At 44.7% G+C, this 24,523-nt stretch overlaps 2 protein-coding genes across 9 annotated transcripts in view; one reads left to right on the top strand and one right to left on the bottom strand.

The window, feature by feature from the left end:
• Positions 1-269: 269 nt before the first annotated feature.
• LOC120809708 (SKA complex subunit 1) lies at positions 270-4,786 on the bottom strand. Of its 2 annotated transcripts, none has more exons than XM_040163720.2 (7): positions 4,570-4,786; positions 4,173-4,304; positions 3,979-4,088; positions 2,982-3,076; positions 2,580-2,711; positions 985-1,154; positions 270-623 (listed from the first exon to the last, which is right to left on the bottom strand). In XM_040163720.2, the coding sequence occupies exons 2-7, from the start codon at positions 4,252-4,254 to the stop codon at positions 475-477; spliced, it is 738 nt and encodes a 245-aa protein (XP_040019654.2). In that variant the 5' UTR covers positions 4,255-4,304; positions 4,570-4,786; the 3' UTR covers positions 270-474. The 2 variants fall into 2 exon arrangements, with proteins under 2 accessions (XP_040019654.2, XP_040019655.2); XM_040163721.2 differs by having other exon boundaries at positions 4,173-4,272; positions 4,570-4,767.
• A 3,871-nt stretch (positions 4,787-8,657) lies between these two features.
• The window catches only part of LOC120808992 (uncharacterized), a 56,207-nt gene continuing 40,341 nt past the window's right edge, over positions 8,658-24,523 (top strand). For all 7 annotated transcript variants that reach the window (XM_078097865.1, XM_078097867.1, XM_078097866.1 and 4 more), the window contains exons 1-2: positions 8,658-8,927; positions 22,280-22,323. In XM_078097865.1, coding sequence (XP_077953991.1) covers positions 22,291-22,323 — 33 coding nt within the window. In that variant the 5' untranslated portion in view covers positions 8,658-8,927; positions 22,280-22,290. The remainder of the gene's footprint in view (positions 8,928-22,279; positions 22,324-24,523) is intronic.

Here is a 24,523-nt window from a genome sequence, read left to right as displayed (position 1 = left end):
TGTAGAAAATCAATAGCATATTGAAAAAGTAAAAAATCAAAACTGAAATGAAGGTTGAATGAAAACATTACCAAAATCCATCCAACACCATATTCATCTTGTTCTAAGACCCAACGTGGCCTGTTAAACTGTCTTGATGGAATTATGGCAGGACCTCCATACAAGTCCATAACTGCATAGACAAAAAAAGATCTTTAAATAGAGCTCACACATAGTCAACATGCACACAATAGGAAGACGTTTTTTAAAAGCATTAACCACTATTTCACTTTTTCCTTAAGAATTTATTTTTATTTTGCTCAAAAATACAAAATGTAGAATAGAGAAAATTAATGTATAGCACTTAGTCCTAAACACCACATCCATATATATCAATGTATGAACATGGCCGATAGAAGGTAGCAAATGATCCATGGATGATTCTTTGAATAAGCATGTGTAGATGAGACGGGTGTCTTACTGACGGAGCGTCATTCACACCAGCACGTAGCGGACGACGCCGCCCCCCCGGAGCTCTCGCAGCCGCTGGCTGTGTCGCAGCATGTTCAGGATCCCTTGAAATCGCTTGTCTGCCTTCATCCGGGTGAATTCTCGAATGTCGTCCTCCACCACGAAAAAGTGACCTGAAAGACATTGGGACAAACACAGCGTTTAGTTATTGACGGGTAAATCCTATAAGGCCCATTCCTTGTGTTGCCAGCTGACTTGCTATACATATTACTTGACTTAATCAAATTGACACATCAATTAAAGGGTAGTAAAAAAGACAAGCATTTCCCCGTAGCAATTCTACAATAAAGTGAAGCGTGAAGCGAGTTGTTTTCAGTTCACTTCATAAATAATGGAATTCTCAATCAACTCCCACGTAGGCTGAATAAAACAAAAGAATAACTTCTTTCAAAGAAGGTGCCTTTGTTTCTACCCAAACGTTGGTTTCATCACGGGTTCCTGGTAGAGACGTGCTTCACAAGCGCCCTCGTGTACCTTTCGTTTCCTTCGTCTCCTGGTCCTTGAAGCGCTGGCGCTGTTTGCGCGTTTGATTGTTCAGACTTTTTGCTGACTGATGGAGGATCTTGTACTTGGCCGACACGGCCGCGTTGAGGCTCTGCACCGCCGCGTTGAGTTGATCGTACGACACGCGTCCTTTCATGTACCTGAGGGGGGGGGGGGGGGGGCGTCACTAACATTCCATCCACAGAACACATGCTAAATAACAGGACAATGACACTGAACGGCCAAGCGTGTAGAGCAGACATCCTCAGGACCGAGTACAGTTCCAGACAGGACAGAAATCCTTTCCGGGTCCTGTCCTATAGAACAGGACCCGGTTCCTCGTACGTGGCTAACCGAGTAAGCCGGATAGTTTTCAGGATGAGATTACGTAGATCCGGCTCATCGCTTCGTCTAAATCACCAGAGCAACACATCGGAAAACTTGATCCTTTCATTCGCAGGTTCATCTGAGCTGCTGGATCAGTTCATCACTCCGCCCTCATTGATGAAGGAGCGACATCAGTTAGATGAACGTTTTATAGGGAGAGACATCAGTTAGATGAACGTTTTATAGGGAGAGACTTCTCCCAGATCAGAGACCCCATCGGAGACGCCATGACGTCCTGCACGAGCGCTGCAGATGCTGAGGACAAGGATCCTTTATTTACAAGAAGATTTGCCCGTTACGTTACGTGATGAACACCACACACTGCAGCAGAGCGTCCACTGTCCCACAGACTGTCCCACGGACTGTCCCACGGACTGTCTCTCATACTGTCCCGCGGACTGTCCCACTGTCTCTTATATATTTCACTGCTTCAGTTGATCAAATGTCTGTTGATGAACGATGGATCTATAATGATTCTCACACACATGTAATAAACTAGTTCTATGTGGTCGTCTACACACGTATGATACATCAGCTGACACATAGATCCTGTTCATTCGTATCAATCTGATGCTTTGGGCTTGTTTTCATCTACATACTCTGAAGGAGTTGAGATGATTATTCTCATTGGATGATGATCATCATGAAGCCTCCTGCCAGCAGACACATTTAAATAGAATGTGATTGATTAGAGTGACGAGGCACTAAAATGAGCCGTTTTACCAACACGCGTAACGTTAACATGTGTGTTAACCTTCACATCGACAGGAAAAACTCCCCAAACAATGAAAAGGTCTTTGATGGGAAGAATAAAGGGAAGAAACCTTTAGAGACACAGGACGGTCCTCCCTGGGACCCTCATATGTGTTCATGATCATCTCCTGCTCTTCCTTTAAGTTTATTTGCCGTTATACTGTTAAAAAATCCTGGTTTCGGTGATCGACTCTTCTGCCTTAAGACGATTATCCTGATGATTGACATCTGGTTCAAACTAACGAGGCGGTTTGAGCGCCGATACGCCGTCAAGAAACCGAGAGAGTCCGATGTCAATCATCTCGGTAATTTGAGCTGGACATTTGATGGACTTAGTTGACCCACGTACGAGGAACAGGGCCCAGGTCTAAATATCTTGTCCTTTGATGTCTCTCCGTGGTCTCTTCTCAATGAGACACACGGACACATGCGCACGTGGTACTTACTGAGGAATGCTCTCAAACTCCTGCATGGTGATCACCTCCATCTCTCTGACGAAGCTCTTGGTGGTCTTCTTGGCATTTTCCGACAGAACCGGCTGCACGTCGTTATTCTGGGTCACTACGGGTTCACCGCCGCTGAGAGAAACAACACAAGGCGTCAGTTCTGTATTGCCGCGGTATTGTGTGTTTGGGTACCTGAAAACTCATAAACAGAACGAGACAAATAGTGCGAGCCTAAATAATTCATGTTTTAAGTGATGTAAATGTTTCAATTAGATACCCAGGATGCAGTTTGTGCTTTTTGACGGATGTAGTTACTCTTAGATTCACACATTGGAGCCATTGGAGGTGCAGTATGTTCCATTTAAAACTACCAAGCAGAAAGCACAATGGACGTGTCCTCACTTTGCTGGACATTTCTTCTTGGGCATGTGTACAGGTACGTTCTCCTTTATGTGCTGGACATCCTGCAAATTCTTCTGGAAGGACTCCTCGAGCTCCTGAAGCACCGTGAAAACAAAAACATGAAGTAACGCTGAGCTTATTCTGAAAAGTGTTTGTTTGAGTGAGAAAATGGTTTTAACCAACGTCGTTACGTTTCTGATGCTGATAAAGAAAAACATTTGCCAGTGATTAACTTAACTGCATCTTAGGTTTCCTCCAAATCAATCCATATTATAACAATTGTACAATGCAAATACATTCATTTTTAAAATGATGCATCACAGCCAACCTTTTGAATTTGGTCAGCATTATTTTGATCAGGCATCTGACAAATAATCGTGTCACATGTATTCTGTTACAATTGGAATATTGAAATGAATCAACTGTAGTATTAATGCTGTAACGCTGTTACAACACTACAGCTTCTGTCCACCAGAGAGCGCCGACACCTTTATTTTCCGTTCACCAGTGTTTCCCCCACCATCATATTGGGGGGGGCCTGATGACATTTAGGGGAACCAAATTGTAGAACAACTTTTAGCACCTAAATGTGTAGATTCCTCCATAAAAAGGTTTCAAAAGGTGGTTAAAAGAAGATGCAATGGCTGTTTTCACTCGGTTTCTCTCATGGAGACGTGTAGCAGGACGCTGCTGATGAGTTGAGGAACCAGTATCCTCATAATAAACGAGCCCTTGCTTATTCTCACGTGCACATGTGCACACTCCCAACACTATTACATTATCCTTCCATTCTGTGACTTGTAATGTATTGCCATGTGTAGCATTCATCATATCTTATGCATATTTACTTTATGCTTTATAATATTGCAATACGATTTAGGTCTTCAGATAATCCCACAGGGCTTTCTGCCTCTTCCTACGTTGAATTCATTTAATCTTTGTTAGGTTTGTTTATTAAAATTAAATTGTGCAAATAAATAAAGCCTTCAGCCTTTACCTTCAGCTGCTTCAGTCGCTCTCTCTGTCGACCAACACATTTTTCAAACTCTTCCAGAAGCTTCTCGAGCGCCACAAATTCCTGTCCAAGCTTCTTCCTCTGAGGCAATTCTACACGTGGAGTGGAGACGAATGCAACGACATGTCTTAAATGGGTAATGCGAATAAAAACGATAGAAAACCACTGCTACGTACCGACGCCTGACAGCTCCAGCGTGCGGTACAAGGAGGAGATCCTCTCCTGGATGTGGAGGCTGATGTCCTCCAGCCCGCTCATCCTCCTCAGTTCATTCAACTCAACACAAGCAGCACAGTGGAAAGAGTCACCTGGTCAATTTGATTCAAACGGAAAAGACATCGGGGCTTTTAAGGAGAACTTGTTGTCGTGGGTGGAAGCTGCGGCCGACGGGGGGACAACAGTGAGAGTACCGGGCCACAGGCGGCAACAAGGTAACGCTAACACGGAGGCTAGCTGTCGGTTAGCGGCATATCAACAACACGAACTGCGTTCCGACTGACACACGAACCCACCAACCGCCTGCTGTTATGCAACGTGGAAAAAACCGCAAATAAGTGGGCTTCATCGAAGTACCTCACGCAGTTTACTTCTTTATCCTCAACACCGCGCTCCCGGTTCCAGCTGTGTTTGAAACGGAACACGTGACGTCACGTGACGTCGCTTCCTCTTCTTCGTCTTCAGTGTTTGCAGCACGCAGGACGCCTGGCGGCACGTTGCTGCCCCCAACAGGTCCGAATTAGATTGCAGTTCAGAGTCTCCCTGTTTTTCAAACTTGTCAACACATTCCGGTGGCTTTCACAATTTGTCCGTGCAATTAGACCGCTCTTCACCGTCAGGATCAGGAATTTAAACATTTATTACCAAAATATGTCAGACATACAAGGAATTTGACTTGGCGATTGGTGCATAGTAGCAGACAGTTAGGTAATGGACAACAAGAAAGATAAGACGACATATTGAAAGAGGGATAAAATAAAATATAACGCTATTGTCACGACCCCAGCTCCCTAAATTAGTCGCTGTTCACCTTTTGTAGTTGTTTGTGTGCTTACCTATTTCTTGTATCTCCATCTCTAGCTCATTCACCCTGGATTCCCGTCACTCCTGCCTGGCAACCTGAACCTTTCCCCACATCACGACATCACCGGAATCCGTTTGGATTCTAACTGGAGAAGTTGTGACGGAACAATCCGGCCAGAATATACCCAGCGGACCTATCCTCGCATGTGTGCCATGCTGTGTCCCAACAAGGCAGTTTGTTGGGACAACACAGGACGGCCCTACAGGAGATTATGTCTTCTGTACATGCCCTGTCTGCCAGTTTATCTGCTATCCAGGCCCAGCTCAGTGCTGCAGCCGTTCCTCTACCACCTGCATCGTCCCCAGCGCCTGCCGAAGCTGGATGTGTTTCCCTCTCTGTCCAGGAGCCCAAGGTCCCTACACCTGAGAGGTATGAGGGAGATCTGGGAAAGCGTAGATCTTTTTTGTTACAATGTGGTTTGGTTTTTGACCTCCAGCCCCGAACCTACGTCTTATTATTGGGCAGCTCTGGAGTGGGCTTCAGCTATTTGGGAGCAACAAGACCCCTACATCCCCTCATACCGGGAGTTCACAGCGGATATGAGGAGACTGTTTGACCACCCCACCCATGGTAAGGACGCAGTTAAGCTGTTGTTCCGGCTTTGCCAGGGAAGCGGGACCCGGCTCAATACGTAATTGAATTCACAACACTGGCCATGAGGACGGAACCAGTTAAGATGCTGTTATGAGGCAATCACTAAGAGGTCATCTACATCCTGTCCTCACCACCAGTGCTGTAGTGGTAAAATTAGAGGTGGGTAAACTCTGAATTTTGTGATCATACAGACCTCGACGCGATGCGAAGCAACGCAACACAAAGCGTCGCGACTCTGTAAGGCTGTCCTGGCTATATTCCATTATGTTATCAGTAAAAGTCATATACAATCAATGACAATGAATACATGTGTTAGTTTGTAGTTTATTCAATTTAAGAAAACAGCAAAGAAAAGTATGTCAACACAACAACACAATTGCAGATTAAGAACTATCTACATACGGAGTCTCCTTTTTACAGTAGTGCCCAGAGGGCCTCCTTGTCCTCCACGTCAGGTCCTGCCTTGCACAGAGGAGCCATGAACCCCAGAACGCGTGTTCTGGGGTTCATGGCTCCTCTGTGCTTCTCCTCTCTCTATTGGACCTGGTGTTTCTCCTCTCCCTGTGCTCTCTGCATCATTGCCTGTCCTATCACTGCCTGAAAAAAATATGTTGAATTTAAGAGTTAACCAGTTAAGAAGCCTGTCAATTACACTGACAACATAAGTTAAAGGAACACTCATGTACTACCTACCTCTTAACAGCATTTTTTTTTTACATTAAGAACTGACTTGTTTTCACAGTCTATCTGGATGATATACTTGTCTTCTCTGAGAACAGCAACGTCCACACTCTGCATGTGCAGCGGGTCCTTCAACAATTACTGGAGAATCGCCTTTTCCTGAAAGCTGAGAAGTGCGACTTCCACGCCCACACGTCGTCGTTTCTCGGATACATCATTGTGGAGGGACAGGGGAAGATGTTTGAGGGCGGTTCTGGACTAGCCTCAGCCTGGTACGAGCCTGCGACTCCAAAGGATCCTAGGGTTTGCAAATTTCTACCGCCGGTTTATCCGAGACTACAGCCTCGGAGTGGCTGCTCCATTGACAGCGCTGACATCCAGTGCCAGGTCCTTCTGCTGGACCCCGGAGGCAGACAGAGTATTCCTGGACCCTAAGAACCGGTTGACCACGGCACCCATCCTCACACAGACGGACCCCAAACTTCAATTTGTGGTGGAGGTGGATGCATCTGAAGTAGGGTTTGGCGCCATCCACCAAAGCTCCACCTGTATGCCTTTCTTTCACGTCCTCTCTCCACAGAATAAAGGAACTATGACATGGGAAACGGGACTACTCCCCGTCAAGCTCGCCTTGGAGGAGTGGCGCCACTGGCTAGAGGGAGCTGAGCAACCGTTTATCATCTGGACCAACCACAAGAGTCTTGCGTACGTACAATCAGCCAGATGTCTCAACTCCCGTCAAACCAGGTGGGCCTTATTTTTTGGTCGCTTCAACCTTTCCCTCACGTATCGACCAGGCTCTCGGAATGGCAAGGCGGACGCCTTATCCCGGGTATTCTCAAAGACCGAGGAGACAGGGGCCAAGACCGAGACTATCCTGCCCCGGGACATTGTTGTGGGGTCAGTAGTCTGGAAGATTAAGGAAGGAGTCAAGACTGCCCTTTTGGAATCAACCTTGCTCAGGTAACGGCCCGCTGGGCCGCTTGTTCAGCTGTGCTCCAGTGGGCGTTTCCCATTCCATGGCGCTATTGCACAGACGCTTCTGAGTTTTACTTTAAAAGAGCTGACCGAATCTGCCCCCCGGACTGAAAGTGGAACCTGGTTCCACAAAAGAGGAGCTTGAGACAGTGACTCACAAGCAAGTGCCTTGTAGGTGAGGAGAAGTACCTTAAAATCTATTCTTGATTTAACAGGGAGCCAGTGCAGAGAAGTTAATACAGGAGTGATATGATCCCTTTTCTTAGTTCTTGTTAATACACGTGCTGCAGCATTCTGAATCAACTGGAGAGGCTTAAGAGATTTACAAGAGCAGCCTGATAACAAAGAATTACAGTAGTCCAGTCTGGAAGTGACAAACGCATGAACTAATTTTTCTGCATCACTTTGAGACAGGAAGTTCCTGATTTTTGATATGTTACGTACGAACATGATCTTAGTTGAGAACATACAGTGGAGATAAATGAAAACAAATGTGGAAAACGATTTACACTGTGCTTTTAACTTTCCTATGATATTAAGTATTTAAAATATGTATCAATGTGTTGTGCGTTACTGAAGTTAGTAATAATAGCGTTTTACTAAATAAATAAAATACAAGAGAAGATAAAGTTGTATCTAGACTGGTGGCCTGCTCCAGGAGACACTATACAAAGAAATATGGAAAGTAATAAATATAATATATTTGCAGTAACACTAAAGAAATAATAGAATACGAATTAGAAGTTAATCAAAATAGAATTAAATCCATAGTGCCCTAATGGAATTTTCAATGTTCTTTGAATTGTTGTGCTGAGCTGCATGGCAGTAAAGTTACTTGAACACTTTTGAAAACTTGAACTGTGAAACGTGTGTAGTCAATTTATTAGAAAATGAATAAATAAAATAACTGTGAATAACTTTTATATAGGTGCTCCGGAGTGATTATTACGTGTTTCTGCTCTAAGATGTACTTTCCCTCTTAGACCACAAGAGGAACTACTAAGTCCATTTGTGGAGAACACAACACTGTAAATGTGGCACTCTCATTCACTAGATTGCCGACAGAAAATAGCAAAACCTTTTTGCAAAACTACATTATTTTAATATTTTGACTTGGCCAGCAATAAAAAAGAGAAAACTGTACAGAATCTCGCCTTATGTGAAACTTAAATTTACACTATAACTAAACATTTCAATTGAAACCCCAGAAGATGGATGCAAACCGTGTCTGTTATAACCCCAGATATCAGAACGCCGTCATGTCACGTTTACAAAAGGATGCTGATTCAAAGTGAACAACGTTTTATTTTGAAACGAACCGCCGGATGTGCGGGGGTTCCTCTTCCGTCGAGCTTGACGTCGGGGACCGACTCTCAGCATGGACCCAGTTTCTCCCCAACCAGCGGCCGACATGAAAAAGGACTTATATGTGAAAGAAAATGCTATTGTTCAATAGTATCTTCTGCGCTTCGTACTTAGCGGAAGGAGATATTTGCGCCGACGAGTTCCCGAAAGATAAGCGAGCGTGTTCGGCGTAAAACACGAAGGGACGGAGTTGAGGGCAGCGATCTCCGTGCGGAGTCAACACTGCAACAAGGTAAGAAGATCGCCTCGCCAGAAGCTCTTCGTGTTACATTTCAACTGTGTGTTCTCAAACGGCGCGAGTACAACGATGCGGCTCATTTGGGCCTCTTCCCTCCCTTGAGTTTTGTGGTTTTATGCAACTTTTTTGCAAAGCATCGAGGCTTTGAGGTTCGGACTCTTCTCTCGGTGCGACCCAACGTCCACTCGGCTACATGTGTTTCCTGATGAAGTCACTCAGCAGGCGGCCTCTGTGCACCGCGGGCGCCCGGGTTGCTGTTGCCTAGAGCTGGGATTTTTGCACTTAAACTAACGTACAAAGCTATAAGAAGAAGCACATTACTCCATGACGTCTTTATAACAGGTCGCCTAGGTAGGTGAGGGGTGTTTATATATATAATTATAGGCTATTATACATATTAGCTTGATGGTAAACACACAACAGTTTCCCATTGGCCTCAGCTGAGATTCTTTTGAGTCTTCGTTTCCTGATGATGATGATGATGATGATGATGATGAACCAGATGCTCTTACATTAAAGGAGTGGCACACACGGTTCCTTGTTTTTTGTGAAATTGTAGTGGAATTGTAAGTCAGCGTCACCCCGGGGATGTTGTCTATGTCAGCATCCCCCGTTGGCCACCATTTTCTAGAAAAAAACCCTGTAATTACCTCCCCTCCCCCAGATACAAATGTTTTATAAACTGACCTGACCGACCTGAGTGGATTTGCACTGTGCATCGTATGTGCAGCCTGTTCTTTCTGACTACCCTTTTATCTGTGGGACTGTTCATATGGGACTGTTCATGTGGGACTGTTCAGGGCGGACTGTTCATGTGGGACTGTTCATGTGGGACTGTTCAGGGCGGACTGTTCATGTGGGACTGTTCAGGGCGGACTGTTCATGTGGGACTGTTCATATGGGACTGTTCATGTGGGACTGTTCAGGGAGGACTGTTCATGTGGGACTGTTCATATGGGACTGTTCATGTGGGACTGTTCAGGGCGGACTGTTCATGTGGGACTGTTCATGTGGGACTCTTCAGGGCGGACTGTTCATGTGGGACTCTTCAGGGCGGACTGTTCATGTGGGACTGTTCATATGGGACTGTTCAGGGCAGACTGTTCATGTGGGACTGTTCATGTGGGACTCTTCAGGGCGGACTGTTCATGTGGGACTGTTCAGGGCGGACTGTTCATGTGGGACTGTTCATATGGGACTGTTCAGGGCGGACTGTTCATGTGGGACTGTTCAGGGCGGACTGTTCATGTGGGACTGTTCATGTGGGACTTTTCGGGGCGGACTGTTTATGTGGGACTGTTCAGGGTGGACTGTTCATGTGGGACTGTTCATGTGGGACTGTTCAGGGCGGACTGTTCATGTGGGACTGTTCATGTGGGACTGTTCAGGGCGGACTGTTCAGGGCGGACTGTTCAGGGCGGACTGTTCATGTGGGACTGTTCAGGGCGGACTGTTCATGTGGGACTGTTCAGGGCGGACTGTTCATGTGGGACTGTCAGGGTGAACTGTACATATGGGACTGTTCAGGGCGGACTGTTCATGTGGGACTGTTCATGTGGGACTGTTCACGTGGGACTGTTCAGGGCGGACTGTTCATGTGGGACTGTTCAGGACGGACTGTGTTATGTGGGACTGGCGGACAGCCTCCAGAGGGACTGAGCTGCTCGGTGCCGTGTCACATGGGCTGTTGCTTATGTTTCATGTATTCACACTTGATTCCATATCGAAACCACATCTCAGCTGTACAAAAGTGATCTTGTTTTATTTCAACAGCTACATGTGAAATTAGCTTATTGTGTCAGCGGTTGGAATTGCAACACGTTACTGGTCGACTAAAGTTATCACAAGTCCACAACTGGTTTCTTAAGACACGTGACAACTGGACAATTGGGGACACTGACTATGGCTCAACATCTGTTAAATGGATCAGTGTCTTTTTAACATGAGTATAAACACGAGGAAGGGAGACAGAAAAGAAGATTGAAATGACTTTGTAACAAAATTATTTAGTAACAATAATTACTTTTCGGGCCGATGCATTGTCCCAAATATAAAGAATAAAGAATATAACTCATTCATTTATCTATGACACTTTTATGATGATCGAATGATGCAAGTTCAGCCATTATGAGCAATGAAGTTAATATTAATAAGAATATCCAAACAATTTAATAAAAATGTGAAGCTTAGAAAAAAAGAAATAAATAAAACAACAGGATCCGAACTGAATGCCCCGTTCTTCTGTTAGTACGGAAAACCTTGCTGTTTATTTTTGGATACACATGTTGGTGACATTTGTATGTAAAGTATAGAAACACAATGGGCAATATTAATACAAATGAAATGTTTTATATAAGTCAAGTCAATGACGTAACAATTTGAAGCTCCATGTATTGTCAATGATGTAACAATGGCCTATGTCCGGTCTAGTTATCATACAACAAGTTAATAACGTAGCCCGATTTATCATGACGGCACGCTTTAATAGAACGCAGAAATGATTCTGCGTGGGAAACGTATCAGAACACGTTACGGTCCATATCGTTTCCAAAGGCCATCTCACGCTGGCACATTCGTGCAATAACAAGGACGGAAAGGTTCAGGACAGAAAGACACAATAACAGCTGAGCTGAACCAGCGACTCATGCAGATGAGGTAACATGAGGACAAAAACTTGTTTGTTTGGCTGAACGAGTCCAATTCCTTTAACAAGCCTCCACGTCTTTTGTTTTTGCACACGATGGAATCGGAGCAGTGAATCCAGAAACGGAGACAGGTGCTCTTTGACAAGGTGACACAAGGCAGATATGTGAGCGCTATCGCAGCGCGGCCCCCTAGGAAAGGCCTGTAGAACTGTTGCTTTTCTGTCTCCGTGTAGACTGTAGCTGCTCGGCCAGCGTGGTCACAATTCCATTCATACCGGCTTTTCCAAAGGCCCACCGGCCAGACAATACGTCCTCCAGACAGACGCAGAGTGTATTTCATATTTTGATCTTAAATGGGTGTTCGTGTTCATACCAGTGCTAGAAAAGCTTTTTGTTCAAACTCACGAAACAGTGCGACCTGATATGCTCAGATCAATACCAATTCTCATAAAACTGCTCAGTGGCATAATAGCATAATACTGTTTCCATCTACAGTCCCAGTCAGCCATGACACGCTTCCAAGGACATCTGCAGAAGGAGGATAAAAAGAGTATTGTTTTGGTTGTGTTCGTAGCCAAACTGTAATTACAGTATCAGCAAAGCCCCAACGGCCAAGAGACGTGAAAGCCGCCAGCAGCAATCTGCATGGGGTTAGTGCACGAGTAGCAGACTCCACTGACGACCTTCAAACTACCTGCCCTGGAGCAAAGGGTCCCGGTGACCTGGTCCCATTGAGCTCCACATTGTATACGTTGAATGTCAACAGAAGGGAGCTTTTTTTATTTTTCCACTAACTTCAATGGCTGAATGAAGATTCATGCAAATTGACCAGAGATGGTCCGCCGAAAGTCTGCACGGCGTTTACAGCATTTAGTTTGAAGTGCTGAAAAGCAGTATTCTGCTTACCTCACCCAGTTATGACACGGAATAGAATCATCTTTAATATTTGAAACGGGATTATTAGCGAAAGAACGTTTTATTTGTCAGAATAGTTAGACATTAGAATCGGAATGTGAAAAAATAAATCCTAATATAAATGAAACAAAAATAATAATAAGTGCGAGGGACACGGGCTTGGAGCGATGTGACGGTTGAATATTCGCTTTAAAAAAACACATCTATTGGAATATCTGGTTGCGCATTATGCGCGTCAATAACTGGACAAATTAATACAATGAGACATAACTACTTGTATAGGTAACTTATTTAACTTTAAACATATTTAACAACATATTACCTGCACAAAAATAAGTACATTAACTAACGACCAAGAGCGCAGCTTTCGCTGGTTTGATGTTCTGGACTTGTCACTTATTTCTTCAGGGAGTGCGTTACCGTGTGCGCTCCATTGTAGCTCTGATTGTTTAACGGAGTATCGGCGTCAGCAAATGGTCACTTTGTAGCAACAACACACCGTGATAAGCTCCACGCCGAAGTTCAGTGGTAAAAATAACGATAGATAGCAACCAACTGTTCTTGTGAAGTGGAAAACAACAGGGTTTTTTAAGAAGAGTTACGCAGAGCTTGGAAATGGGATAAACCGCAGAGGTCACCTTCAGGTTCCAAGTGCTGCTGGTTGGTGAGAGATTGGACCACTTCCTTCTACGGGCTCCTCCAACCTCCGGTCCAAGTCAAACACAACTCGCAGAGGTTCGCGTTTGAAGGTCAGATCGGGCTGACGGAATGACATTTGTAAAACAAACTTTTTTTCCTTCATATTTTTTCAAGCCTGCCCTGTTTAAACGGCAACGTGATAAAGACGCAATGCCAATCTTCATTCTCAAATAATTACAGACTTTTAGGCGCGCTGTTACTGTCACTGTGAGGAAGAGGTTCTTGAATCAAGTAAATACAAGTTGTGAGTAAAAAACATTTTTAAACCATTAGAGCTAATTTAAACCAGTGGCTTAAACACCTTTTATTTTCTTTTAAAGGCCTGCAGCCTATAAAAGCTTGATGTTTTAGGCATGTGCCAAGTTTTTCAAATTTGGTCCAAACCTCCACCTGGACTCAGGGACTGATTGGATTTCAGTTGTCAAGCGTCACTGTGACCTCACAAAAAGACTGTGAGGATTTACATTGGGCGTGTACAGAACTAACTATGTTAGCAGCTCAGGACGCATCTCTGTTGTTGGTTGTCTGTAAAGCACGGAAAAATTCAGAAATCTTTTTTTCAAAATAATTCCATTTAAATAGTTGCTCATTGGTCATTGTTATTATTCTAACCATAAGAGTTCAGGCACGCACATACAGGGATTATAAAGATAATAAATACATAAATATAAATATATAAACTAGCATGCTGGAGCTCTGCTTCTAACGAACGATTCAATATAAATACGGGCGTAGTTAAACCCTACTGATTGTGACAAATGTCTAATAGGAAAAAGGATGATGTGATTCTACCTGCATGCAAATCTGTTATCGGTCAAAATGAAGAATGAATGAAAATGAAAACGCACACAACCGCAACGTAATTATTATCCATTAGCCTCGGCTTCCGCTCGGATTTGATTTTTTGTACAGTTAGTCAATATAAATAAAAATTGTAATAATTGTTCCCACGACTTCTTTGTTTAGGAACGGCACCATCGGCAGTGATATTTAATCAGTCATAATCACTTTGCCCCACAGGACTGCTGGGCGATGTGATGAGTCAGGAAAGCGGGGAAGGCAGGACCAAGACGCAGAGTTTTAATAGTCAAGACTTCAAATCAAAAAAAGGTCAAGGGAGAAAAACGCAGACAGGACCCAGAAACACTCAGACGTGAACTTCCAGAACATCCAACAATGACGCAACAAGTGACAACAGACACACATGACTTAAACACACTGGAAGGTGCAGGTGATTGGACACAGGGGGAAAACAATCAGGGACACTGCAGACAATCACAGGGGACGACAGGACAAGGCAGGAAGTGACATGACCCAGGGAGACAAGAGGCAGGAAACTACAAAATAAAGCAGGACGGGCCCCCAAACCGTGACAAAAAGGGTGCCACTAATCGTGTGTGTGTGTGTGTGTGTGTGTGTGTGTGTGTGTGTGTGTGCGCGCATATCGCTGCATTCTCCGCAAACACTTTCGGTACAAAGGCCGCTGTGGTTGAGTGGCAGCTGAAGCCCGACCGGTCACATAAAGATGACAAAGACTGTCTGGAACAGTTTCTCCCACGCTTTTATTGTAATAATCCCTGAAAAATACACACCCGTGCTCCCTGGCAACCAAACTTATCACACACACACACACACACACACACACACACACACACACACACACACACACACCGTGTTCAAAGCTGAAAGCAACAGTACACCTGTTCTTGAGTCAGTCAAAACCCGTTTGTAGTGCATTCAAGATTTGATTTGAAGGAAACATACCAAACTTCTACTGCTGCTGTGGCAACTGTTCCTACAGCAGCAGACCTACGCTGCCAACCAATGCAACTTCATTTGAGATATATAACCATATTTCCGCCAGCAGTCAAATTTCTCCTACTTGTGATCATGTAACACACACACATAAAACAAAACTGAAACATTCTAGCTCTTGAAGACTAAAAGAAGATGGATAAAACCATAACTAGTTATTACATAAGTGCCGGCTTGGGTGTGTTTATCATGGCATGTGTCATTTATTTGTCTGCATACTGACGGTAGAGATCTTTCAGTACCATTAGTACTGAATTCCATACCTGGAACCAATCATCATATACAGAAAATGAATGCCATTAATATTTTTATTTTATAAATCTTGGTCCAATTTTCCAGACTATAATATTGCTGTGTTATATGTTTTGCAAGCCGAGGTTCGCGAGAACTCAATCTCAAGGTAGCCAGTCTAAAGAATACTGAGACCTCATGGTCTATATTACTCTAAATGGACCAAAGTACTAAATCTACCAACATCATGCTTGATTGAAAAGACTTGAAACTAGAGATTGAGACCCTGAACCCATGTTTACAATGTTTACTGAGGGAATGAATTAAGGACGTTTCTCACACTGTTATAACCGTAAGAGTCGCCCCCTAGGGGTCAGTAGACATCGTTTTAAAGCTTTAAAGTTTTAAAACTCTCGTTCTTTTGCTTCACTCTTCAAAACCAGAAGTTGACATCTGGCCTATACTCAATAATATAGTATATGCAATCAGGGCTTTGTGATATGGGATTAATAGGCTCAGCATAGATGTCCTGTGTGGAGGATTTAGACGTATCGGACCCCCCTCCAAGTACAAAGGACTCAATCGATGTATAGTTCAGTGATTGGACACAACAGAAATCAGAGTTATGACATTTCTGCTAATATTTTCCCCTAATTCCATCACACTGTTCCTACAAAAAAACCCACGTGAGTCCAGAGAGAGAGAAGAGAGAAGAGACAGGGATCATGTCTCCTTTGTCTGCTAACAAACCGAATCTGACAGCTCTGAAATCACAGAGAGTTTCTAAATCTGGCAGGAACGTATGCCGGGGGAAGTGTTGGGAGTCACACGGCGCACAAGACTCCACGAGTCTACACACGAGCGTATGCTGTGTCATACAACAAGGCTCCGTGACAACACGCGCCTTCTATCAACTTGACGTCGTTCCAAAAATACAAAGTTGGGGTGTTGAAGGGTGGGGGGTGTTTTGTCATACGAGGCGTCAACAGGTCTGATCTGGAGCGACACCCCTGTATGTGTGGAGGGCCCCTGTCCGCGCCTCTGTGGCTATGGACGGAAGACGTACCTGGGCAAGGATGCACATCCACCTCTCCGCCGCCAATGGTTCAGAACTGCCCAGGTGGGGGTGGATTTGATCATCAAGGGGAGAAACCAACTGTGCAACTGGGCAACTTTGTAGTGGTGGAGTCGGCTGGCGGAATCGTGGTGAGACACCACAGGATGTTGGTGGTAAAGAAAAGCACATTTCGCTGGAGCGTGTAGGGGATAGAAGGTGCACCGCGCTGGTCGGGTACAGAAATGAAGTGGTTAGGGCTGCAACAACAAATCGGTGAAATCGATAAAATTTGATTATTAAAAGCGCTGGCAACGAGTTTCATTATCGATTCGTTGTGTCGCGAGATTATTACGTCACTCAATGAGTTGCGGAGATAGAAAATAAAAGCGCCGAGCCGACGTTGGGGAAAGAGCAGCGCCGGCAGTTGTTGTGAGTCACATGACGCAGGCAGAGACGTCTGTTCGACCAGTCGTCCGAGGTGTCTGAGCATTAAGGGGGGGGGGACATGACACGGGAGCACCACGTTGTCCCGCTGCGACGGGAGGGACGTAACGAGCCTCCGGTTTACTCGTCATCAAGCTAGCGTTAGCTCGCTAATAACAGCAGTAAAGCAGTTAGCTAGACTAAGACACGTTTTTAATTTACTCGCCTCTTTTGGACCTTTCATCTTTCAATCTGTTTTGTATATATTTTGTGCTTTGTCCTATATCGGTTATTATTGACAAATATATTTGTGTGTGTTGTACTTTTTAATGCTGTCATATACGGTAGTCCAGTGCGCTTGCTTGCGTATTGTGAGTTATACGGTAGTTGATGTTATGCCTGTAATGGGAGACACACGGTGATCCATTAAAATAATGCATTTATTTACAAATTGATCTCATAGCACTTGTTGTTTTTTAGCTGTATACATTTACTTAACTTGCACTACAATGATGGTAATAATTTAATGAATAAGCTTTAAGTGAACATGGGGGTGTGTTTGTGAGTGTGAGAGTTTGTGAGTGTTGTATAGAGAACAAGTTCTGATAAGTTAAAACAAATCCTGTTAAATTTTTTATAAATTTAATAAATTATTATGTTCAAGGAGCAACCTGTACTTTCTGGAGTATTTTTGCAATGTGAATTAGAATAAAGGTTTGGAAATTAAAGCTTTTTAACGCTGTTTTTTTATCCGATTCATCGTTTAATCAAAGAAATAATCGAGCGATTAATCGATTATCAAAAAAATCGTTAGTTGCAGCCCTAGAAGTGATCCATCCACACTATTCAATCTGAGGCACGTAAAGAAACCATTCGTCAGCTGCTTTTGTTTTTTCCTCCCAACAATTTCTATTTTGTTAAAAGACAAATTATGCCCAAATGATTCCAATACTTTAAAAAAAATCCTTGGCATGATACAGAAACCACCAAGAACCTCCCGCCCGTCATCTTCTCTGACGTTTGCAGCATCACAGTCAACATCTTCCTTGTGTGTTTTGGAAACGGGAAACACCGTCTATTTTTCTTTTTTTTGTTGCGGGCCACGAATAAATGGATGTGCGTTGCCGGCTGGCAGTGTGGTGGTGGAGTCGCCCCGGCTTGTTGTGATAAGGCCCCGGCCTGCTGCCACGTTGGGTGAGCAGCCGGCGGAAGCGAGCGACCCCGGCGGCGTGAACCGGCAGGCTGAGAGCCGGAGCTCCCTTTCTGCCTCTGTCCTTCCACCCTGATCCTCTCCCTTTCTCTCCCCCCTCCCCCCCCACGTCTCATTCCTTCCATACCAGACATAGCTTCTGGCCAGCTGAGTTAGTCCCAAGCCTCTTGCTGTACTTCTCCGTTGAAAAGAACAGCCCGAGTCAGCATTCAGTTGTATAACACATAATTACAACAAGTTGTGGAAACAGCTTGTTGCTGCCGCCTCCTCTCGCACGAAAGTGGCCACGCTGCCTTCATGTAATTCAGTCTGAGCGGCGTTGGGTGTTTTTTACCTGATCTCACGCCCAGACAAATGCTTCAATACTAAAAAAAACACCCAAACTCCTCCGTTTATCACCAAGTCTTTATCGTCCAGTTTCTGTGCTGTGCTTTAACACACGATGTGCGTCAGAAAATCCCCCCAAAAGGTGTAAATCTAAGAGCAACATTAGTGTCTAATATAAGCCTGCTTCAAATAATGCTGGTGCAGCTGAGCCAAAGAGTCATTGAGCACTAAATAATTGTCTAATCAAATAAATCATAACTGAATCCTATTTAACGCCACCCGTTTCAGGCGGGATTACAGCCACACAGTTGTGGTTCGTTGGGACAATGATGTGCAGTTCACGCAGTTTGGGGCAACATTCTGGTATGTTTTTGGATTTTGGATGTCATGATATTACATTTTTGTTGTGCGATTATTGCACCAACATTTATTGCGATATTATTGACATTTTCAGACCATTTCATGCTGCTTATAACATAATGACAATGTAATAGCATGGGAATAAAGGTACGCTATTGCAAAGTACAAACAACGTTTTATTTGTCAGAATAGTTAGACGTTAGAATCGGAATGTGCGGGCGAAGCAGCGGGCGAAGCATCGGGCGAAGCAGCGGGCGAAGCAGCGGGCGAAGCATCGGGCAAAGCAGCGGGTGAAGCATCGGGCGAAGCATCGGGCGAAGCATCGGGCGAAGCAGCGGGCGAAGCAGCGGGCGAAGCATCGGGCTTGGTGCGATGCGGTCGGGTTCCAGAAAATGTGTCCAGCAGAAAGACGGGCGGATGGTTGTTGTTTTAGGTGAGGCTTTAGCTTAGTTAGCTTAGTTAGCTTAGTTGGCTTAGTTAGCTTAGTTGGCTTAGTTAGCTTAGTTGGCTTAGTTAGCTTAGTTAGCTTAGTTAGCTTAGTTGGGTTCCCTGCTTCCCTTCACGTGTCCGTGTGTCCTCACACGGGGGGCAACAGAGGCAGAGGATCAACTTAAATGTTGCTGACGTTAGATGTAAAATGAATATCGCAGCACCAAAAATGATTGCACGCGATTCCAGAGTGTGCGATGTGTCATCTTATCGCACAGTGCGACCGGCCCAGTCACAATGCAACACACCTGTAAATAGAGGCAAAAGGGAAAAAGCAGCTGATGCCGCACGCCGTGTGCGCCTGTGAAAGAAGCCACAGCATGTGATTCACATCCTCCCCAAATCAATCGAGCCCCACACGGAGGACTTACTCATTTCCTCTTTTCATATTCCCTGTGACTGCTTTTGTCAGGGATTCTGTGCTGACTGATAACAAGTGGGCTTTAGCAGCAGATTGAGCCCCTGCTGAGGGATGAGGGGGCCGGGGGGCCACGTAGCAGGATTAACTCCACAGCCAGACAGACAGAAGGGCAAGAGGATCCGTCGCCGTAAACTTAAGTCACCTTAATGCCTCCTGCTTAATGTCCTCTGGCGGCTGAACCTCCACGTGCAATATGCGGGGTTTCCTGTTCGCAGGCCGCGTCTCAAAAACCACGAGGCGTTGCCATGGAAACATCACGAACGAACATCCACAGCGGATGCCGAGGCGAGACGCCGCTAGCGAGTTATCTCTGTAGTGGTGCCACTTGTACAATGGAATGCTCAGTGCTGTTATCCTACTGGCCACCCGAATATTCATGGACCCGCTGGACACCTCGTCTGTGCGAGGACACACCGCTCCGTAGACGCTGGGCTGTCAAAGGACGTTTCAATATTCGCTTTAAAAAACAACATGCGACATACAGTCAGTCGCCCGCTAAGCAGAAAGTCGCAACGCCGTTTTTTTTACATTCAAATATTAATTTTCACATTCGTTTTCAACCACTATTTGAATATATAATTCTATATTTGAATATTCGTTGACAGCCCTAGTAGACTTTTTTGCGGCTTTGTTCTCTGGGGTTTGTGAGTCTACACACAACTACACTCCCTCCTGCAACACCGCACGTTGGTTTGGGCCTTTTAGCCGCTCAGATTGGTTCTTTTCTTGGATTCTTTACCGTTCCTTTTCTTTTTGGAGAACATTGCAGCCCTGCGTTCATTATGGAACCACCACAGCAGATTCCATTAGTGTGTCATAGTCTCCCAGGAACAATCAGTCCACCTCAGTAAGTTCAATGGAGGGTATTTGTTGCCTCTGCTCCCGTCAGCTGAGCGGCGTTCATGTGCAGAGTTTAACAGGTCACTCAATGACGTTCTGCTCCTGAGCCCCCTCAGACACATGTCTGCCCCCCCTTCGTTAGACTTCCTCTATGCGCGCTGTGAGAAGGGCTTGTTGTCCGCTGTCCAGTGTGTGACTAGGACTTGTAAGGCTCCCTTGTTTCCCTCCGACTTCCTGTTTCCTGTCCATGAATGGGCCGACCACATCAGTGACCCCCCCAAACCTCCGACGCCGCCACGTCCTAGCGACACGTCCGTGATCAGAAAACGGCTGCTGACCTCATGCACACGATGAGGTAACGCACCTCATCCCGCCAGGACCCCCAGGCCACTTTCAGTAAGAGCAGCTGCTGCCGATGGCGAGCCAGCGTAGCGTGGACGTACGGCCGATGGACGTGCACGGTACCAGTCCAGCTTGGAAACATTTTCTCATTGTGTGGCAACGCGTCCAAGCCTCTGACTGTTATTCGCACAGAGCAGTTGACACGTGAACGTCTAGTTGTTTGAGATGATCAAGGAAAGAAAGAAACCGTTTGTTACAAAATACTTACTTTACTAGAAGTTGGAAATAGATGCAGAGCCCCACTGTGTGAATGTGGATGTCGACACACTTCAATTCGTTCAGGAGAAGAATTTAGGTCTGATACACAAACTCCAAAGTCCAAGAAAGTTTTTTCCGTGGAATCCGGTTATTGTTTTATTCATTTGGAGGGGACGTGGGAAGCTGAAATCAGTGTCTCGGTTGCAGCAGGGTTTGGCCACACAGACACCAGTAAAACGAGTGGATGTGTTGCGTTCGCTACGTGTTACCTGTCCAACAGGCTCCGCCGCGCTCTGCGGCGTTTTCATGGAAAGAGGAGCGTCCGTTGTAAACAGTCCCTTGTGTTTCTAGTTCAGTGGCCCTGAGACCAGTGGAGACCAAATGTGACAAATAAATGAAAAGATTTACATTTATTGAATTGTTAGTTATTATTGAAATAATAAATCGTACACTTAACTTAAACAAAATGTAAATTCACAGGAATTAAAATTCAAAACCTTTTTAATAAACCTTGTCAAATGTAACAACAAATTGGTCCAAATCAAAAAAATTAATTACTAATGTGGATAATGCATATAGGCTATAGAAGGCTTGTGAAATGTATATAATATTAATAATATGATTAAGAGACTATATGTGTTACTGGTTTAAAAAAAATACATGTAACATTGGATTCGTTTTCGGAACTTAATATTGTTTTGATTTTGATTGATTAATTATATCCAAATTCCTGATAATAAGCAACGTTTTCTATGTGTAAATATAGTGTAAAAGGCTGATCAACGTATTTAGTCAAAGAAATAATGTGATATTTGGTTATCTCCATATCGTCCAGCCTTACGTGGATGGAAAGGATTAAAATGAATGGATATTGGCTCAATTTTTGCCAGTTTAGATAAATGACTCAAAGAAAAAAAGAAATCCAAATACATTGTTTCTGTACTTATTCAGCCTAAATATTCCATTTACCTGATTTAGACTTTATGCACCATTATTTGCCCCTTCTCTTGTGCTTAGAGGGACTTGCATCAGTTGTGTTTCACGCGCTTTGTTTTCTGCTTTGTGCTTTGTGAGCTATTGTCAACTTGTCCGCCTGTTGCTCGGCATTGACCCTTCAGGGCCACCATAGATTTGCCCCGTGTGGAAAAATACCCACTTTTGGAATCAGGAAACATTTATTACCAAAATGAGAGAGTGTTGAATCTTGATTGTGATCCCAATCACGATGCTAACTTTGTCTTTCCACACGTTGCCTCCTGGAGAACAAATGCTTAAAATTCTATATTCTCACCCTTTTGTCTTTTTGTCTTCCAGAGTTCGTCGCCATGAAACTAAATCCCCAACAAGCTCCAGTCTATGTAAGTATCTGAACAAATCATCTGCTACGAAGGTAAATGGTGGTAGACAAAACATCATATGTATTATCCGTATTCTCTGCTATAGCAGACCTCGTTTCTGCTTGATTCCCCTCGGGAGGAATTCTCATATCGTGTAGCGTCATCAGGTCAATATGAGGTGATGCCATTCCTTGTGAGTAGACTGGCGTTAGCATTTAGCTCAAAGCTAGCGCTCACAGAACTGCTAGCGTGGCCTGTTAAAAAATAAACCCACCAATTGTGAGTCTCGGCTAAGTAGAATACAAAATCCTATTTATAGAAGAGCATATAAGAGTGTATAACTCCTGAAAACAATAGGCTAAATAGCACAAGATTATTAGGATTGGGATACTCCAGCGGCCCCCTGGATCCGTCCTGCAGCTCAGTGCTCCGTGAGGTGGGGACGGATAATGTTCCACAAGCAGGTGGACCACGTCCCAACGTCGCATTTAGGAAGTGAAACCGTTTCTAACCAAATGAAACAAATTGTATTTGGTTGCAAAGAATGCTCCTCGCATTAGTGCCAGCTCTCAACATCAGGTCCCGTTTCTTGTGTAACTTAAGCATGTCAGGTGTGTGTCAGAGCACCTGAGCCGAAGAACCGCCGAGTGTGTTTCCATATTCCATCTGTGGCCACTCACTGCCTCTGATCTGTGTGTGCGAAACATTCCTGCGTGCTATTGTTAGCCCGCGTTCGTGTGGGTGGGGCTTTTAACTGCATGTTCAGCAGAAGTGTGTGTCTGTGTCTGTGCGACCATGTGTGTGTGTGTCTGTGTCATGTTTCATACACTTTTCTCTCTGCTGTTTTTGCCCTTGACCCTCTGTGCCCAAAACAGCTGTTAGCTGTACGTTCTTTGTGGTCATGATCTGTGAGCAATGCTCATTACGTGTGTATATATATATATTTATATATACACATATATATATATATATATATATATATTAAAAAGAGATGACACAAGACACAGAATTCGGCCACGGGAAAAAAACACATTGAGAAGATTAGCGATGGATTTCTTTGTTGAAGACGAGTCATTTCCAGGTGGGGTGCAGACTGACGTAATGTTTGTGGAAACACACCTGGAAAATAAGCCGCCCTGCTGTGTGTTATTATCACACTGGGACCATAGCGCCATCATCAGGCCGAACCGGAACAACACTGTGAATACAAACGGGCACAAAGTGGTCCTGCAGAAACACATGAGGAAAAACAATCTTTCAGAAGAACATTTGTTGGCGCGGTGGTGGATAATTACACGTTAGCGGTCGGTCCCGTGGAGCCTGTGTGCGGATGGCACACCCCTCTTTGTATTTAGATTCGTCACCTTCCTTTTCAGGCTCATGCCGTCTGTGACGCTTGTGTTGTCGCGGTCAGATGGGTCTGGGAGCGTTTCCGCTTGTTCACCGCGGTGGAGGGACAGTCGGATTGTCTCCACATGGTGTCACCGTGTCTACCCTGTTAGCAGTTGGCACCGAGCTAGCGCTTATTTACACAAGCTGACCTCAACCCAACGACCAGCTGAGTCACTCACGCACACACACACACACACACACACACACACACACACACAGCACAACCACAGATGACTTCATTCATTCCGTAGCATTTAAGCACACGTAGCTTTTCACTTGGTGTGAGTTGGAGGCCTTTTCTATCGCACTTTGACTTCCAGATGAACAAACCAGCCTGTCACACTGGTTCAGGCACATTTCTTTTTTGCTTTCCCAACAAATAATTCACTCATTACACTCGTCACACTAGATTACGGGACCATCTATGTGAGCTTTGGTTTTCCAAGCATTCATTCACCCTTTCTTTTCACTGTTCTCTGGAACCTTGGATGGAAACTTGACGAGCGAGGCCCCAGTTTGGGCTGCAGGCGATAGTTTCCACATTTTAGTTTTCTTTGACAACAAATGATTGATGGCGCATGTTTCAGCCAATATAGGGGGGTACTGGGATGTCACTAGAGGACACTTTTCACTCATTCACAGGTATTAGGAAGGACTTTGTATCAGCCCTTTTTAAGCAGAAGGGAACGGAGACAGGCGAGAGCTTGAGCTTCTTTAGTGTTCCCTTGCAGGTCCTCACATGATCTCAGGGGTGTCGAACATACGGCTGGATCCAGCCAGCCAGGGGGGCCCCACTGCGGCCCCCTGCTGCCTTTGCTAAGTGTAAAAA

This window comes from Gasterosteus aculeatus, chromosome Y (assembly GCF_964276395.1).
Source record: "Gasterosteus aculeatus chromosome Y, fGasAcu3.hap1.1, whole genome shotgun sequence".
NCBI lineage: Eukaryota > Metazoa > Chordata > Actinopteri > Perciformes > Gasterosteidae > Gasterosteus > Gasterosteus aculeatus.
Note: the sequence above shows the minus strand (reverse complement) of the source record. Positions and strands in the feature narration are given on the sequence as shown.

What these genes read in the sequence shown, in the direction of transcription:
- LOC120809708 (XM_040163720.2), bottom strand. Translation starts at nt 4,254, where the DNA reads ATGAGCGGGCTGGAGGACATCAGCCTCCACATCCAGGAGAGGATCTCC. An exon ending in AAGAAGAAATGTCCAGCAAA is followed by an intron (nt 2,712 to 2,981) that starts GTGAGGACACGT and finishes TGTTTCTCTCAG; the next exon opens with CGGCGGTGAACCCGTAGTGA. An exon ending in GGAGACGAAGGAAACGAAAG is followed by an intron (nt 624 to 984) that starts GTACACGAGGGC and finishes AATGTCTTTCAG; the next exon opens with GTCACTTTTTCGTGGTGGAG.